The 18,325-nt window shown below is 39.6% G+C and overlaps 1 protein-coding gene across 1 annotated transcript; it reads right to left on the bottom strand.

Annotated features, from left to right (window-relative positions):
- Window positions 1-2,371: 2,371 nt before the first annotated feature.
- Window positions 2,372-15,262, bottom strand: LOC141334776 (interferon-induced protein with tetratricopeptide repeats 5-like). Its single transcript, XM_073840001.1, has 8 exons — window positions 15,252-15,262; window positions 12,617-14,028; window positions 5,429-6,000; window positions 5,269-5,336; window positions 4,970-5,184; window positions 4,377-4,853; window positions 3,610-3,769; window positions 2,372-3,537 (listed from the first exon to the last, which is right to left on the bottom strand). Exons 1-6 carry the CDS (start codon window positions 15,260-15,262, stop codon window positions 4,555-4,557), a joined length of 2,577 nt encoding a protein of 858 aa, XP_073696102.1. The 3' UTR covers window positions 2,372-3,537; window positions 3,610-3,769; window positions 4,377-4,554.
- Between the last annotated feature and the right edge of the window lie 3,063 nt (window positions 15,263-18,325).

Genomic DNA, 18,325 nt, shown 5'->3' with positions numbered 1-18,325 from the left:
ATGGGGCCAAGGTAGTACCCACATAGTTACTGTCTATATGGGTTTAGAATGGAGAAACACATATGGGGCCCGCTTTGATAAACAATATGGGTTAAGCATGGGCAAACTCAGTCAGTCCCATACAGACTGCCTACATGGGGCCAAAGTAGTACCCACATAGTTACTGTCTATATGGGTTTAGAATGGAGAAACACATATGGGGCCCGCTTTGATAAACAATATGGGTTAAGCATGGGCAAACTCAGTCAGTCCCATACAGACTGCCTACATGGGGCCAAGGTAGTACCCACATAGTTACGGTCTATATGGGTTTAGAATGGGGAAACACATATGGGGCCCGCTTTGATAAACAATATGGGTTAAGCATGGGCAAACTCAATCAATCCCATACAGGCTGCCTACATGGGGCCAAGGTAGTACCCACATAGTTAATGTTTATATGGGTTCCGAATGGGAAATACATATGGGGCCCGCTTGTCCATACCAGTTGTATAAGACATTGGAAAACACAATCACTCCCATAGGTTTTATATATATAAAATATTTAACAAATATTTAACAGTTGTTCTGTGATAAATTATTTAGCTCTGGCAAAACAATGGCTGTATGTCGTTGTGTAAAACAACAAAACAAAATGTATAAAATGTTGAGGAAATAACATTTATACTCTAAGTTTAACTTCGCTTATATGCTGAAATTGGTTAAAACAGCTTCTGTGATCAGGGAGCACACACAAATTCTAAGGAAACAGGAAACTCACAAATATTCATTTTAATGTTTTAAAAGAGTGTTAAAAATGTTTGATAGTATTCTTAATTTGTGATAGTTTCTACGCTTGTAATGAGTGATGTAGTAATGAAACCACTACAGAATAGCACACACAGACATTAAAAGCTACAGAATATTAGTAAAGACATTTCTCAAACTTCATATCAGACTTGTGATGTTTTCTATGCATTTATGAGCCTTATTTACTAGTATGTATGACTGAGTAGTCTAAACTTTATTGGAGAGGACATTTTAAATATGATAAATGCACTATATATTACTATGTACAGTGAGGATCAAATTTGGAGAACAACCTACAGTTTCTTAAATTTTAAGGTCACACTTAGTCCTATTTGAAATTTCCTAAAAGGAGTAGAAAGGCATTTTTTAAGCATATTTGCTAAATTAATTGAATTCTGAAGCAAAGTAACAAACTTAAATTAAATATTTGAAAAAGAACTCTGATCAAAATTAGAGAACGCTTACAGACATTTTCAAGTTATTGGTGTTAATCTGCCACCTGGTGCTAATTTTCTAAATTACATGACAAACCCTATTTAACTGGCAGCATTCCTCTAATTTTCACTGAGATTACAAGATGGCGGGCTACTCTTGGATGACTGAAACCCTCTGTCAGGAGGTTGTCCAGATGAAGGCCAAAGGGATGACCCTTTCAGCCATTGCAAGAGAAGGTGGTTATTCCAAATCTGTGATTACTCACAGGTTTACAATGACACTATCATTCAAGTCCCCCAAAAGGCTGGTTGTCCACGTAAGACAAATGCACGAGAAGACAGTACAAATCCAGAGATTCGCAATGGGGAAATGCTTCAACACTGCAGCTAGAATTGCCTACCAGTTCAGTGCTGAACAGGGTAAGTATTTGTCTAGGCTTGTTTAAGAGAAGTCGGACTGATACTCTGCAGTGACCAAGCATCTCATCAGCAGAAGAAATCAAAAGGCTAAGCTCACCTTTACTGAAGAGCATGTTGTGTGGAGAGAGGAGGGCTGATCCAAAGTTCACTTTAGGGATGTGAGCAAGTTTATTTTACTTAGGTCTGATGAGAAACATTTTGTTTTTGTGTCAAACTGAATGAAGACTGAAGCCCGAAAGACGGAGGAGGATGTGTCAATGTTTTTATCATAGTGTGTGAGCTGTGTGCAGCGGACAAATACTTTATTTTTTTTCTCGCATACAATCTGGGCCATTTCCTAATGTGGATTTTAATCAGATACATATCTGATTTCTTACATTTACATTTATACATTTTTATACATTTTATAAATACTGCGGCTTTACTACTAAAAGCTAAATACTGTTAGACCTTACCAGGCCTCTTTTTTTACAGTAAAATACTGGCAACAGTGTTGCCAGTTAATTACTGTAACTGAACAGACAGCTTTGGCAACTAAGCATATATTTAATAACTATAATACAAATTTCTTACTAGATATGAAATCAAATATTAAAAAACACCATAAGCCATAACTTTCAGATGGAATTTTATGTCTTAGTTCTTATAAAAGAGAATAAGAGAAAGCAGCTGTGACATGGCATGTTATTACTAAACTAAGTTCTCTTTCATGTCTTATTGCGCTAAAACTGTCAAATACACACAAGTTTATGTTAAAAACACACAGGAGTTATCAAAACAGTCGGATATGTCTATGAAGGTAAACAGCAGACACACAAATGTTTAAAGTAATTGCATTTTACTGCTTTTACTGCATTTTTAAAAAATGTTTTGAGTTGTTATTATTGAAATTGAATTACTGTTATTCACATTCAAACCTTGTAAAAATAGTACAAAGAAGAGAACAAAACTCATAACAGGCACATAGGCATACAAGTATATTAACAATAAAAAAAGGTTAAAGGGGTAAATAATCTTTTTTTTTAAAGTAGTTTAAGTATGATGGGACAGTCATCAAACATTTGCATTTATGAATTAACCATTGCATAATAAGCATCAGCAATACTATTTACAACATCAGTTGTTTTAATAGTCATGAATATTCTTTTTTAATAACCAGACTGCTATAAAGAAAAAAAAAATCAACAGTTTACACATTATTACTAAAAACTACAGCACCTCTTTATATTAAAGCGAAATAGAAAATAAAAGGTATTACCATGAAAATGTCAAAATGTATTATTTACCTCACAGGTGATCATAAATTGGACAAACCAATTGAATCACAATCTTAAACATTTACACATTTCACTATAAAGTAGTAGCAGTACAGCTCAAAAAATAGATACAGTGGTCAATAGCACATGCCTTGACAGAGTATTATAACAAGAAATTTGAAAATAACATAACTTTTTTCTCTGTTGTTTTTCTCAAATGCATTAATGACCTTAGTTGTTGTCTGTTTTCTTTCATAAGAGCTTGTACAGCCTTGTAAAGCAAGTAAAAAAAAAATTCTAACGTCAATCTCAAAGATACTCCTCATTTTTCCTGAGATGTTTGCAATAATGTGACCAAGGTGATCTGAAAGGACATCCACTTTTCTTGCTGTTTGGATAAGTTCAGCTTTGGAAAGGACACACCTGTATAATGTATCAACACATTTAATGTATGCAGTAGATTCAAATGTTTCTAAGAGAAAATAGAAGCTATTAACTTGTTCCAGTACACCTCTAAAACACCTCTAGTTTATTCAAAAGTAAATAAAATGGCTAGGCTAAGATTAGGTTAAGGTCATGTGTTTACACCGCTTATCTGTTCATAGACTTGGTCTGCTGTTTTCTGCTGTATAGTCCGTCTGTAAGATAAAAACTTTGGTATTATCTGCATCTATATTATCTGTTTGATGATAATTAAGTAAGTATTTTACCTGTCAGTGTTATCTTACGGCTCCATACAACTTCAACCTCTCCTTCTTTGGGGGTTTCCTTTTTGAGGTTTAAACCCACATTCATCACACCATCTGGCAGCTTTATTTCAAATGTTGGATAGTAATGTTTCCACTGCTTTGTGCAATGAAGTTTTGTGTCCTAAAGAGATTAATAAAAAGTTTGATCAAAAGGCACCACTGAAACATATCTGAATCATTAAATGTTGGGAAAACTATTTGTTTGTGCTCATTTTTTCTGGGGATGACATTAGGTTTAAAAGGAGCAGGTAATCAAGTCTAGGAAATAACATCAGTCAGAATGACAAAATAATTTGTTTCAAAAACCAATATAAATTGAATTTGGCTGGAAAACATACAATATGCATAAATTTAAAAAACATTTCCCCAGCATCCATCAAACCCTGTTTTTTCCCATCTCGAATACTACATGACAGGCAAAATTATAATTCTTTGTACATCTGAGATTATACAAGGTCTTCTAATCATGATAATATTTGGTTCGTCAGAGATATTTGCAGGTTTGCAGGACTGAGTTTTCTATACTAGGTGTTCCTGTATTCATTAGAAAGTGCAGATGTTTTAATACTCAGTCTGAACCATGATTATCAATGCAGTGATTGTAATATAAACACACACAAACACACATATCAATTATTTCAAATCAAAATTATGAACACAACACTTAAAATAGAAGAAAAACACCCTCATGCTTTGAGAAAATGTATTATTGTAATCCATATACTGACCACTGGTTGTATCTCTGGCATCTCTGAAAGTCCATGTTTCTCAACAGGATCACAGGACATGCTGTACACGCATTCATATTTGAGCATGCATTCACAAGCTGTTGTTTGGATTAATGTGTAATCTTTATTACATTTTTCCACCTGAAAGAACAAAGAAATAGTATGGTTGATTATAAAATTATAATGAATGAGGTAAAATGGAGGGGGAAAAACATTTTAAATGTACTTCTCTGGGATCCACACTGCGTGGTTGTAGAAACACATGCAGCCTGTGTGCTGGCTGTAGGTAGAACAGCATCACCTGGCCATTAGTTTTAGACCAATGACCTGCAAACCAGTTTTCCTTTTTGGAAATAAAAAACTTTGATGTTCCTGTGATGCTGACTGTAATATGTGTGCTTGTGATATTCTGAGGTTTCAGAATATCGACCATCTGATTCAAGTAATGTGTAACTGACATGAAGTGGCTGGCATCCTCTAAAGAAAAAAAAATCACCTTTTTTTGCTGTCCTCTACATTTAGTAAATATAAAATATATAGTGCTTTATTGCACTTTTGTATCTTTCATATTATTCATAAGATTGGCAACTCACCAATGGAGGTCTCACAGTGAGGTAGTCTGAGTTGCGACAGCTCACCCTGAACACATTCGATATCATACACGGGTCCTGCTTGGTAATGGTTGGCAGGGACTGGACAGTCGCTGTCCTGAAGATCAGTGCTGTACAGCACCTCTCCTTCCCCCTTCATGTTAAAACCAATCCGTGTAAACTCACAACAGAACCAGCCTGCATGGCTGCATTGTAACCTATTTGATTTAAAAGAAATATCCAATATGAATGCAAATTGATACACTTAATTAGCTTACTTCATCTGTTTGTTTGCACAGTACCGGTATTTCCTTTGCCCCTCTTGATGGATGACCTCGGGAGTGAACATATAATCTTTCAGATCTAGCCTCTGTGAAAAATAAAAAGTGCTTAAACGAATAGTCAAAGAACAGAACAAGAACAAAAAACAGATTTGGATTTCCAGAGATCATTTTGACTTACCCTTAAAATGTCTGAGGGGGATTGAGAATCTCCATCTGAAATGTCTGGTAATACCAGATGCATTGCATTATTTCTACTGATCAACATCTCTATCCTCTCTAAAAGCTCTCTCCTCTCAGTGGTTTCTGGTTTGGAGCCACAGATGCAGTATTTGTCTTGACATTTTTCAAGAAGCCACTCCAACACGGTTCTCTGAGCTCCAGCATACTCATTTATACCACAGTCCCCCTCTGTAAACACTACAACGACATGATTCCAGAATTTCTCTCCAAGAAACTCCAAATCTTCAAGAATCTCTTTGGTCTGGTCTGTGAATTCACCATCATGTAGAGTAAATGCAAGTAGAATGACATGAGGTCCAGGAGTCAGTTTTTCCCATCTAAGCATGCTCTTGGCATTGCAGATGTTAATATCAACCAAGTGCACAGCCTCCTTGTTCATTGCACCTTTGAAAGTCTTAATCCTACCACTGTCAACTTCGTAGCTTCCTCCATCAAAAATCAGGTTTAGAACAGATTTTTCTGTTTCGCTGAAACTCAGGAGCCAAATCCTCATCTCTGCGAACATTTCACCTATGTAAGAAATACAAAATCAATCAAAAAACAGCTGATTGAGGCAGAAACCATTACAGATGAAATATCTTTTAATTCAAAATTGTTGATCCAGGTTTAGGAGAACTACTGAAAAATAACTACAGATGATGTAATAAAACTTGACAGTGTTAATGTCAATGCCTAAATTACATTTACTGGTGCATGTTTTCCTGGAAGTGACAAAGAAATAATGGCATCGTAATACGGATCCCCTAAAAGGACATGGTGGTGGAAAAAAATCGGGGTGAGTGGAAAAAAATATATTTTTCAAATTTTTGGCGTTTCCTCAAGAAACTTTGCGTTCTCTCGCAAAACTTTTGTGTTCTCTCTAGCAAAATCACTTGAGTTTGGACAAACACTTCCTGTTCATGCAGCTCTGTACATTCACAATGTTGCACTTCATTAAGTTTTATTTTGAACTTGAACACAAGGATAAAGAAATATTGTCAGTGCTTAAATCAAGGCACAGTTTTGGGACATTTTAAAATGCTTAATGTAAAACACTGGAGGACCAAATTCAGCACACACCTTATTAATAAAGTATACAGACAAGCAGAATAGCCCAGAATATGAATGTAACCCGCTAAATAGCACGTTAAAGTTCTATATTGGCATCAACTGTTCTAGGAAGGGCCCAGAATGTGAGCTGAATTGCATGATAAGCATTTTCTTTCCCCATAAAAAAATCACACTTAACGTTTACCAGATCTTTTTATATTATCGTCTTCGTCCAATAGCCAACCTTAAGCGTTTTCTATAATGGTTTTCTACATTGGAGAAAAAGCTTAACATGCATTAGCACGTTGCATTCATGGCTATGTGCTTTATTAACAGTAATGTAATTAATAAGGTTATTAATATTAAAATTGTTATAAGTATTAAAAGTATTAACTGAATTGGGCCCCAGCGTCACTGTTTTAGTACATTAAGCGTTTTGGAATGTCCCAAAACCATCCCTTGAACTATAAGCACTGACTGTATTTCTTTATACTTGAGTCCAAGTTCAAAATAAAACTCTATGAAATGCTACATTGTGAATGTTCAGAGCTGCATGAATCACTGTGTAATGCCAAGCCAGCAGAGGGAGCCATCACCCGAATACTGACTGAGCGCTCCCTCTGCTGCTTCTACACTCGCTTCCTGTTTGGGACTATTTGAGCTGTGCCCGCATGCTTCCTATTCGCGAAGTATTGCCAGTTTACCTGCCTTACCGAGCGTTCTATATTATTCTGATAAGCCTGCCTGTGTATGATTCTGCTTCGTTCCCTGACTTCTGATTTCACGGATTACCCCATTTGGATTGTTAGCCTGATCGGACTGTTTTCAAGGTTTGACTTCTCTGCCTGGTTTATGACGTACGTTTGCTGGATTATCCTCTGGATTGTTGCTAGATTGAACTGCTTTACCGTTACCGACCATCTGCCTGTTTCCACGTATTTGATATTTGTTGTGTTCAATAAACTTCCGCAAATGGATTCTAACGCCGCCTCAGCGTCCTCGTTACATAATACTTCGCCTACCCTGAATCCAGCGGAAGTTTCTAGCTTGCAAGCCGCGTTCGCTTACCAAAGCGAGGTTCTAAAGAATTATCAAGAACAACTTGTGAAGCTACAATCCGTCAACGAACATCTGACTAACTATGTGCGATCTCTTCCTCCTCCCACATCATCATCGGTAAGCTTTGCTCTTCCTAATAAGTTTGATGGCTCTGCTGAACAATGCAAGGGGTTTATTCGGCAAGTAAAGCTATATTTTGATTACCAACAAGATCGCTTTGAATCTGAGGAGAAGAGATGTGCTTTTCTCATGACGTTGCTCACTGGCAAAGCCCTCGACTGGGCTTCAGCGGTGTGGGATAGCGATCCGCAGATTAAAGGATCCATTGAGTATTTTTTACGTCAACTCCATGAAGTTTTTGAATATCCCGCAGGGGGCAGGGATATTTCAGATCAAATTATTCATGTTAAACAAGGCAACCGCACCGCAGCTGAGTATTCCATTGAATTTCGCACGCTGGCAGCTCAAAGTGGGTGGAATGATACTTCTCTCAAGGCCATCTTTTACAACAGCCTGAATATTGATCTGCAGACTGAACTCGCCTGTCGTCGGGAGGATTTATCATTTTCTGAGCTTGTTAATATGGCTATCAAGATTGATAATCTCATGAGGCAGACTCCTAAGCAACGTGTAAATAGGAGGGTTTATGATAAATCTCCAGCTACCTGTACCGCTGCTGAAAAGTCATCTGTTGAACCCATGCAGCTTAATATCTCTCGCCTATCTGAAGAAGAACGAATCAGACGTCGACAAAACCATCTCTGCTTCTACTGCGGTGAACCAGGCCATCGTAGTATTGGTTGCCCACTCAAGACCAAGGCAACCACAGGGGTAATTATTCACAATTTCTCTGTCCTGAAGAATAAATCACTTACATTACCTGTCACCATAAGAACTGATACTCTGTCTTTTGATCTCACAGCGATGATCGACTCTGGAGCAGCCCTGAATATCATCAGTTCCGATATCATCCTGAAATACCAGATTCCTACACAACCATGCATTCCTCCCATCCCGATCAAGGCCATCGACGACACCCTCATCAGTCAAGGTATCCAACGTCAAACTAAAACCCTAAAACTCCAAACTGGACTGTTCCACCAAGAAAACATTACTCTGTACGTCGTTGATTCACCCAAATATGAAATCATCTTAGGATTTCCATGGCTCTCCATCCACGATCCCTCCATTTCATGGTTTCAAGGGGAATTAACCCATTGGTCGCCATTCTGCTCAAAGAACTGCCTTTCAATTCAACCACAACCATGTCTCACTACAAGCATCGAGAGTCCCGAAACCCAGGCAAAGGTAACTATCCCCATTCATTATCAAGATCTTTCAGAAGTCTTCAGCAAGACTAAGGCCACACAACTTCCTCCACATCGTCCATGGGATTGCGCCATTGATCTCCTTCCTAACGCCATGCCTCCCAAAAGTAGAGTGTACCCATTGTCACGAATTGAGGAACAGGCTATGGAGGACTACATTGAAGAGGCTCTTGACTCAGGATTTATTCGCCAGTCCACATCGCCTGCAGCCGCCGGCTTCTTCTTCGTAGGCAAGAAGGATGGTGGTTTAAGACCCTGCATCGACTACCGTGGACTCAACAACGTCACAGTAAAATTCCGCTACCCCTTGCCCTTGGTACCTCCAGCTCTAGAACAACTGCGAGAAGCCACTATTTACACTAAATTAGACTTACGAAGCGCTTATAATCTCATCAGGATTAAGGAGGGTGATGAATGGAAGACCGCATTTCTCACCACCAGGGGGCACTTCGAGTACTTGGTAATGCCCTATGGCCTAGCCAACGCCCCAGCTGTCTTTCAATCTTTCATAAATGAGATCTTCAAGGACTTCACTAATAAATTTGTGATTGCCTACATTGACGACATTTTGATTTATTCCAAGTCAGAGACTGAACATATCACTCATGTACGTGCTGTACTGTCCCGTCTACTAGAACATCAACTCTACGTCAAAGCGGAAAAATGTGAGTTTCATGCCAGTCAAACCTCCTTTCTTGGTTATCAGGTCAGTCATCAGGGAGTTAAAATGGATCAAGCCAAAGTTCAAGCAGTCACTGATTGGCCTACACCTGTTACCATCAAGGAACTTCAGCGATTTCTGGGCTTTGCTAACTTCTACCGCCGTTTCATCAGGAATTACAGCACAATAGCATCTCCACTCACATCACTCCTCAAGAACAAACCCAAGAAGCTCAGCTGGAATGAAGAGGCGGATCAAGCCTTCACCACCCTCAAGTCAAGTTTCACCTCTGCTCCTATCCTGAAACACCCCGATCCTGATCTACCATTTGTTTTGGAAGTAGATGCATCAGACTGCGGAATAGGAGCTGTTCTCTCTCAACGTCACGGCCAACCAGGCAAGCTTCACCCATGTGCCTTTTACTCTAGAAAACTCACGAGTGCAGAAAGAAACTACGATGTTGGTAATAAGGAACTACTGTCTATGAAAGCCGCCATTGAGGAATGGAGACATTGGCTTGAGGGTGCCCGCTATCCTTTCCAAGTTATCACTGATCACAAAAATCTTGAATATATAAAGGGAGCTAAAAGACTTAACCCTCGTCAAGCTCGTTGGGCTCTCTTCTTCACCCGCTTTGACTTTTCTGTCACCTATCGACCAGGCAGTAAGAACAGTAAGGCAGACGCTCTCTCCCGTAAGCATGACCCCCCACTAGAGGATACCACACCAGAAACAATTCTACCACCCACTATCATTCTAGCACCTGTCTCATGGGACATCATGGAGGAAATTCAACGCAGGCAAGAACAAGACCCACCACCACCACAATGTCCTCCCAACAAACAATATGTACCCCAAGTTATGCGCCATCAAGTACTCCAATGGGTTCACACTTCCATCAGTTCAGGTCATCCAGGTATATCTCGCACCCTTCAATTATTAAGAAATTCGTTTTGGTGGCCTTCAATGACAAGGGACACAACCATCTTCGTTAAATCCTGTCAGATCTGTGCCACATCCAAGACCCCCAAGGAACTACCCTCAGGCCTACTTCAACCATTACCCATTCCTCAACGACCCTGGTCTCACCTCTCCATTGACTTCGTCACTGATCTGCCACCATCTGAGGGGTTTACTGCTATTCTGGTCATCATAGACAGATTCTCGAAATCATGCCGTCTAATCCCACTAAAAGGATTACCTACAGCCATGGAAACAGCTCTAGCTCTCTTCAACCAAGTGTTCCGCATCTATGGGCTACCTGAGGATATCGTCAGCGATCGTGGAACACAATTTACCTCCCAAGTCTGGAAAGCATTCTGCAAACAGTTAGATATCAACGTCAGTCTCACGTCAGGATATCATCCTCAGAGCAACGGCCAGGTGGAGAGACTCAACCAAGAGATCGGACGCTACCTGCGAACCTACTGCAGCAGAGAGCAACACAGGTGGTCAGAGTTTCTCCCCTGGGCCGAATACGCCCAAAACTCACTCACTCATGCATCTACAGGCCTCACCCCCTTTCAGTGCGTCCTGGGGTATCAGCCTCCCTTGTTCCCGTGGTCAGGGGAGCCTTCTTCGGTTCCAGCTGTAGACGATTGGATTAAGCGTAGTGAGAGGGTGTGGGACAGTGCCCATGTGCGTCTTCAACGGGCTGTTAGGAATCAGGAGATCCAGGCCAACAGACGCCGACGTCCGCACCCTCCCTACCAACCGGGACAACGGGTCTGGCTCTCTACTAGGGACATCAAGCTGCGGCTGCCCAGCAGGAAGCTCAGCCCAAGGTATGTAGGCCCCTTTAAAATTCTTAAGAGAATTAATGATGTGACCTACCAGCTTGAGCTTCCTGCTAATTATCGTATCTCTCCCTCTTTCCATGTGTCCCTGCTAAAACCGGTCCACCCGGAGGCTGACCCCGGCCAGATGGCCCCAGAACCACCGCCACCCATAGATGTAGGCGGCATGCCCGCCTATCAGGTAAAGGAGTTACTGGACTCTCGGCGTAGAGGGGGTCAGCTCCAGTATCTGGTGGACTGGGAGGGCTATGGACCTGAGGAGAGGTCATGGGTGGCCGCCAACGAGATCCTGGACCCATCTCTCACGGAGGAGTTCCATCGAGCCAGACCCGACCGTCCAGCACCACGACCACGGGGACGTCCTCGCCGAGCTCCGGGAGTCGCTCCTAGAGGGAGGGGTTCTGTAATGCCAAGCCAGCAGAGGGAGCCATCACCCGAATACTGACTGAGCGCTCCCTCTGCTGCTTCTACACTCGCTTCCTGTTTGGGACTATTTGAGCTGTGCCCGCATGCTTCCTATTCGCGAAGTATTGCCAGTTTACCTGCCTTACCGAGCGTTCTATATTATTCTGATAAGCCTGCCTGTGTATGATTCTGCTTCGTTCCCTGACTTCTGATTTCACGGATTACCCCATTTGGATTGTTAGCCTGATCGGACTGTTTTCAAGGTTTGACTTCTCTGCCTGGTTTATGACGTACGTTTGCTGGATTATCCTCTGGATTGTTGCTAGATTGAACTGCTTTACCGTTACCGACCATCTGCCTGTTTCCACGTATTTGATATTTGTTGTGTTCAATAAACTTCCGCAAATGGATTCTAACGCCGCCTCAGCGTCCTCGTTACACACTGCAAGCTGTAAAGTAAACAGAAAATGTTTGTCCAAACTCAACTGGCTTTGCGATAGAATGTAATATCTTTGTGAAAAAACGCAAAATCTTTGCAAGAGAACGTAAAAGTTTGAAAGAAACATTTTTCTCCCACCCCAATTTTTTTTCACCACCATGTCCCTTTAGGGGCTCCGTATTACGTATGACTTAAAAAAATGGATTTAGCGAAAATTTTTATAATGTTTACTAAATCCATTAATGCATCTTAAAATAAAATGTTGAACCAGATAGGCTATTTAAGTCATATGCCTTAGTTTTAACAAAAAAATGTAACTATAGTACATTCTAGTACTTTTGATCATTTTTAAATATATATAATTAAACTATTAAAAATAAATTGCTTAAAAACTTGAGATTGTATTTACCAAATTCAAGTCCATTTCTTAAGGCTCTCTCATAAAGCTTTTCAGCCATGTATTTTTCACCCTTCACTTCATGAATGAATCCTTGTATGCCACACACCATGCCGTCATCTGGGCTATTCAGCCATTTAATACGATGTTGCATCATGATTTTCAGTTTTTTTTCACACACCATGCCTAGCTCTGATTCTGGTTCCAGCCTCAGACCTTGCATGAAATGATGGAAGGCCAGCGGTTCAAATCTTTTGTGGTAGAGCTGGTATTGCCCATATATACAATGAACTGCCTGCAGATATTGCTTTTCATTATTAGCCATTTTAAATGCTTCTTCAAAAAGCCTCTCAGCTTTGGAGCTACCTAGTTGTCCATAATGCAGTGCTAAATCTGCCGTGGCAATAACAAAAGACGGCTTTAGGGAAATCGCCATATTTAGATGATAGATGCACTGATCCAGGTATTGCTGTATTTCATCAGACTCTTTAACATTGAACTTTGCTTTGCCATTTGTCCTACGTTTCTGTTCCAGGAATGTTTTTTTCTTTTTGTAACACAGAGCCAGTTGATGGTGTATAAAGGCAGAGTTTGGTGTAGCTTGCAAGGCATCTTCTAGTAGATTAATAGCAATGTCCATGTTTCCTAACTGGCGGAAAAATTTTGCTGTGTATCTTATGACGTGTGGGTTTTCAGAGGACATCTTCAGTGCCATAGTCACCTTCTTCTGTGCAGTTTCAGATATTATCCTGTCATCTTTGTTATGCTGCAGCATCAAAGCCAGCAACAGCAAAAGAACAGCATCATCTGGATTAAGCTCAATAGCTTTTTCAAGCTGTTTTATTGTTGGTGATTCTGAAGAGTCAAGGATGTTTTTCGTTGTTCTGTACAGTGCAGTAGCATAGCCTGCATTTAAATCACCGTCATCCAGTTGCATTTCAAGGGCCCGTCTAAAGCATTCCTTTGCAGCATGTGAATATTTGTGAGAGAATTTAAGAAAAGTCCAACCCTTTTCTCTGAGTACCTCAACAGTATAACTGAATCCTTCAGAATTTTTTTTGTGAATCCTCTCTAACTCTTTCAAGTAGTCTTCACATTTGGAGAACTCATTCATATAATAGTGCAACCAGGCAAGGTCTCCATAGGTCACAATAAGAACTTTATCACTGTCTTTGTAGCGTTCTTTTGCAATCTCCACTGATTTCTGGAGATTTGCGAGTGCTTCCTGCTGGTTTCCATATAGATAATGAATGAATCCAAAACTGTTGTAAGCTCGTGTTACTCTCGCCTCTTTACATTCCAGCTGAATCTGCTCCTCAAGACGATTCAGTAAATCACAAAGAGCAAAGTCTTTGCCTTCTCTTAGAGACCAAGTAAAATGGCACTCCTGCAGGAGCAGTTTTGATTTTAAGGCCCCTTCAAGACTAAAAAAAGGAAAAGAACAAAACAGAAACAAATGATTTAAACAAATTTATGTTGCAAAAACACATTGAGGGTGTTTACATTTACATCTGTCAGTCAATCAATCAATTAATCAATCAGTCAAACCAAGTTGCATCTCTGCTGAAATTATGCCAGAGCTTCACTTTTCTGAGAAAATTTTTAGGGGCCAAGCACCGTTGGTTTTCTTCTTCCTCTTATTCTTCCGCTCTGGGACTCTATGGCAGCATAGAACTGCTTACGGGAAATTTATTAAAATTTGGCACACAGACAGAGAACAGTCTAAATATTAACCAGAGCAAATTTGGAATCTCTAACGCAACCTCTCTAGCGCCACCAATAGGCCAAATCTGCACTCATATTTCTGCTAATATCTTTTGAACCGTGAGGTCTAGAAGGTCTTTTTTCCTCTGATTCCTTGGCTCATGCAAATGCATAATGAAATTTTAACTTCTATGACTTTTTCAAACTTGCCCCAGCTGGTTTGTCCGATTTTATCCAAAATTGGCTTTTCAGACGATGCTGGCAAAGTTATCAAAAGCTCTTTGATATTCCAAATAATTTTCATAATGCATGTTAATGAATTCGACAAAATTTTACGCAAAAGTTTACATGAGGCTATATCTTTAGCAGATTCAGATCAAACTTGTTACATTATGCCTAGCATGACCTGAGGGCGCATTAATTGTTTTTGCAAAGCACCACCTACAGGTCACAAGATATAAAACTTTTTTGATTTTTTGTTTATATTTTCTGAACAGTTTGACCAAAAATCATAGTATACCGAATCAAACTATACCAAATTTGATATGTCAGCCATTTTGAGAGTAGACCATTTTGTATTTTGTAGTAAAATGCTGTATTTTTCAAATGCTTTAACATATTATAATGAACCTTATGAATCTAATAAAATCACTTGCAAGAAAGTTATGAAATTTGGCACATGGATAGAGGACAGTCACATCATTAACCACAGCAAATTTTTTAGCCTCTTACTTAAACTTTAGCACCATCAACCGGCCAAATTTGCAAATATGAAGTTTGTGCAAAAAATGGAAATAAGGCTATATCTCTGCAATGCTTTATAGCGGATTCTGACCATGATATTGATCTTGATATGTGTTACAACAGATATAAAATATTGACATTTCCCATAAGATTGGTCTCGTTAGATTCAGAAAGGCATACATCTTCTTCGTCTACTTACTTCCTCTTCATTGTTAGGTACCAATGTGTGCTCGAGCTTTACTGTAACTTCAGCATCTCCAGGCACGTGAACAAAAGTGCCAGTCTCATTGGTTGGCCAGTTTTTAACACAGCATGTCAAACCAAAAAAACTGAGCTTGAGGCGTTTTTTTTTTTTTTTTAAATATGCTTTTATGCCTGCTGTTCAGGCAGCCATAAAAGTTTAGTCACAAGGCGTTAAACGTTGGTAATAATCATCCCACTGTGAACAAGCCTATACAGCGAGAAAAAAATATTTTATCCCCTGCTGATTTTGTACATTTGCTTACTGACAAAGAAATAAACAGTCTATAATTTAAATGGTAGTTTTATATTAACAGTGAGACAGAATAGGAACAAAAAATCCAGAAAAATGCATTTCAAAAAAGTTATAAATTGCATTTTAATGAATGAAATAAATATTTGACCCCTATCAATCAGCAATATTTCTGGCTCCCAGGTGTTTTTTTTTATACAGGTCACAAACTGAGATTAGGAGCACTCTCTTAAAGGAAATACTTCTAATCTCAGTTTGTTACCTGTATAAAAGACACCTGTCCACAGTCAATCAATCAGATTCCTAACTCTCCACCATGGCCAAGACCAAAGAGCTGTCCAAGGATGTCAGGGACAAGATTGTAGACCTACACAAGGCTGGAATGGGCTACAAGATCATCGCCAAGCAGCTTGGTGAGAAGGTGACAACAGTTGATATGATTATTCGCAAATGGAAGAAACACAAAATAACTGTCAATCTCCCTCGGTCTGGGGCTCCATGCAAGATCTCACCTCGTGGAGTTTCAATGATCATGAGAACGGTGAGGAATCAGCCCAGAACTATATGGGAGAATCTTGTCAGTGATCTCAGCACCCGCAAGATCCCCCTGCCCAAGAAAGCACATGTACAGACCCGTCTGAAGTTTGCCAATGAACATCTGAATGATTCAGAGGAGAACTGGGTGAAAGTGTTGGGATCAGATGAGACCAAAATCGAGTGTTTGGAGGAGGAGGAATGGTGCCTATGACCCCAAGAACACCATCCCCACTGTCAAACATGGCGGTGGAAACATTATGCTTTGGAGGTGTTTTTCTGCTAAGGGAACAGGACAACTACACCACATCAAAGGAAGATGGATGGGGCCATGTACCGTCAGGTGTAGGGCATTGAAAATAAGTCGTGGATGGGTATTCCAGCATGACAATGACCCAAAACACACAGCCAAGGCAACACAGGAGTGGCTCAAGAAGAAGCACATTAAGGTCCTAGAGTGCCCTTGCCAGTCTCCAGACCTTAATCCCATAGAAAATCTGTGGAGGGAGCTGAAGGTTCGAGTTGCCAAACACGTATAACCTTAATGACTTGGAGAGGATCTGCAAAGTCTGGGACAAAATCATTCCGGAGATGTGTGCAAACCTGGTGGCCAACTACAAGAAATGTCTGACCTCTGTGATTGCCAACAAGGGTTTTGCTAAATCATGTTTTGTCAAATACTTATTTCATTCATTAAAATGGAAATCAATCTATAACTTTTTAAAATGTGTTTTTCTGGATTATTTTGTTGTTATTCTATCTCTCATTGTTCAAATAAACCTACTGTTAAAATTATAGACTGATCAATTCTTTGTCAGTGGGAAAACGTACAGCAGGGGATCATATACATTTTTTTCTCACTGTATTCAAAACTATTTTCTGTCTCTACAGGGCTATAACAGCCATAGGATGACAAAAGTTTATGTTTAAATGAAAGTTTTGTGCATAAGCTGCACTACAAACCAGCTTTTTACAACCCATAAAATTTACAAATGGGCTCTTACGGCAAAAAATAAAGTGGATACCGTTTTACAAGTCTTTGCACGCACTGTAGAAAGGTTGCATGTCACCTAATTCTCATAACTTTCACTTTTGTTTCAAGGTGTTTTGTCTACTTTTTTCCTTTAAAAAAAAAAAAATGTTTCATTGCAGCTATATTTAAAATTATTTTCACTCTCCACATGGCCAAAACACCCATAGGTTGACGAAAGTTGGGGTTATGTTGATAAATGTTGTAAATATATTTTTGAATATCTAGGTCTAATGAAATGAAACCCATCAGTAGGTGGTGGCAAGGTGAGACATTAAATCAGTTATTCAATCATTCATTAAGGCAGTTAATTCATTAACAATACCATTGTGCTGTTGGAAGGCGTACAGTATCTAGAAAGCACATAACATTTCAGTATAAATGAAAGTGAACAACTGACAATTAGTACTCAAAGTGGTTTTGCTAGCATGTTTGTGCATGATTTATTTGTGAACCACAAAACCAGTCTTAAGTAGTATGGGTCAAAATTATCGATTTTTCTTTTATGCCAAAAATCAGGATGTAAGTTAAGATAATGTTTCATGAAGGTATTTTGTAAACATCCTACTGTAAATATATCAGATCTTAATTTTTGATTAGTAATATTTATTGCTAAGAACTTCATTTGGACAACTTTAAAGGTGTCATAGTTATGTCAGTTTATGTCTTTGGTTTCTCCCATTTGTCTTCCCCCCGTTGATCTGTCATTTGGTTTAGCCCTCGTCACCGTCATCTGTTACACCTGTGTTTTATTATCAGTCATCAATGTCACCTGTGTATCTTGATTAGTTTGTCTTTAAGAGTCTGTCTTTGAGTTCAGTGTATGGTCGGTCCTTAACGTTTGATGTGTGTGAAAGCTCTTCGTGTTCCTGCCTTGTTCCTCTTGGAGAATTATATTAAATATATTGTATTTGTGAATATCGTCTATCGTCTCGTCTAGTCCTGCATACACCCATGACAGAAGGACCGACCTAAACAGTTCCCCAGCGTGTTTCCCCTGCTTTATTTTTCGTTTTTCTCAGTGTTTATTTTTTGGTTTTTATCATGGACCCTGCTGTGAGCATCATTCTCCTGGAGCAGGGGGATCGCTCTCTCGAGGACTACACCAGAGACTTCGTCCACCTCGTGCCTTACACGCACTACCCGGACTACTGCCTCTGTACCTTCTTCCGTAAGGGACTGAACAACACCATCAAGAGGCAGTTGTCCGGGGAAG

The sequence above is a fragment of the Garra rufa genome, chromosome 5, assembly GCF_049309525.1.
Source record: "Garra rufa chromosome 5, GarRuf1.0, whole genome shotgun sequence".
Lineage (NCBI taxonomy): Eukaryota > Metazoa > Chordata > Actinopteri > Cypriniformes > Cyprinidae > Garra > Garra rufa.
Note: the sequence above shows the minus strand (reverse complement) of the source record. Positions and strands in the feature narration are given on the sequence as shown.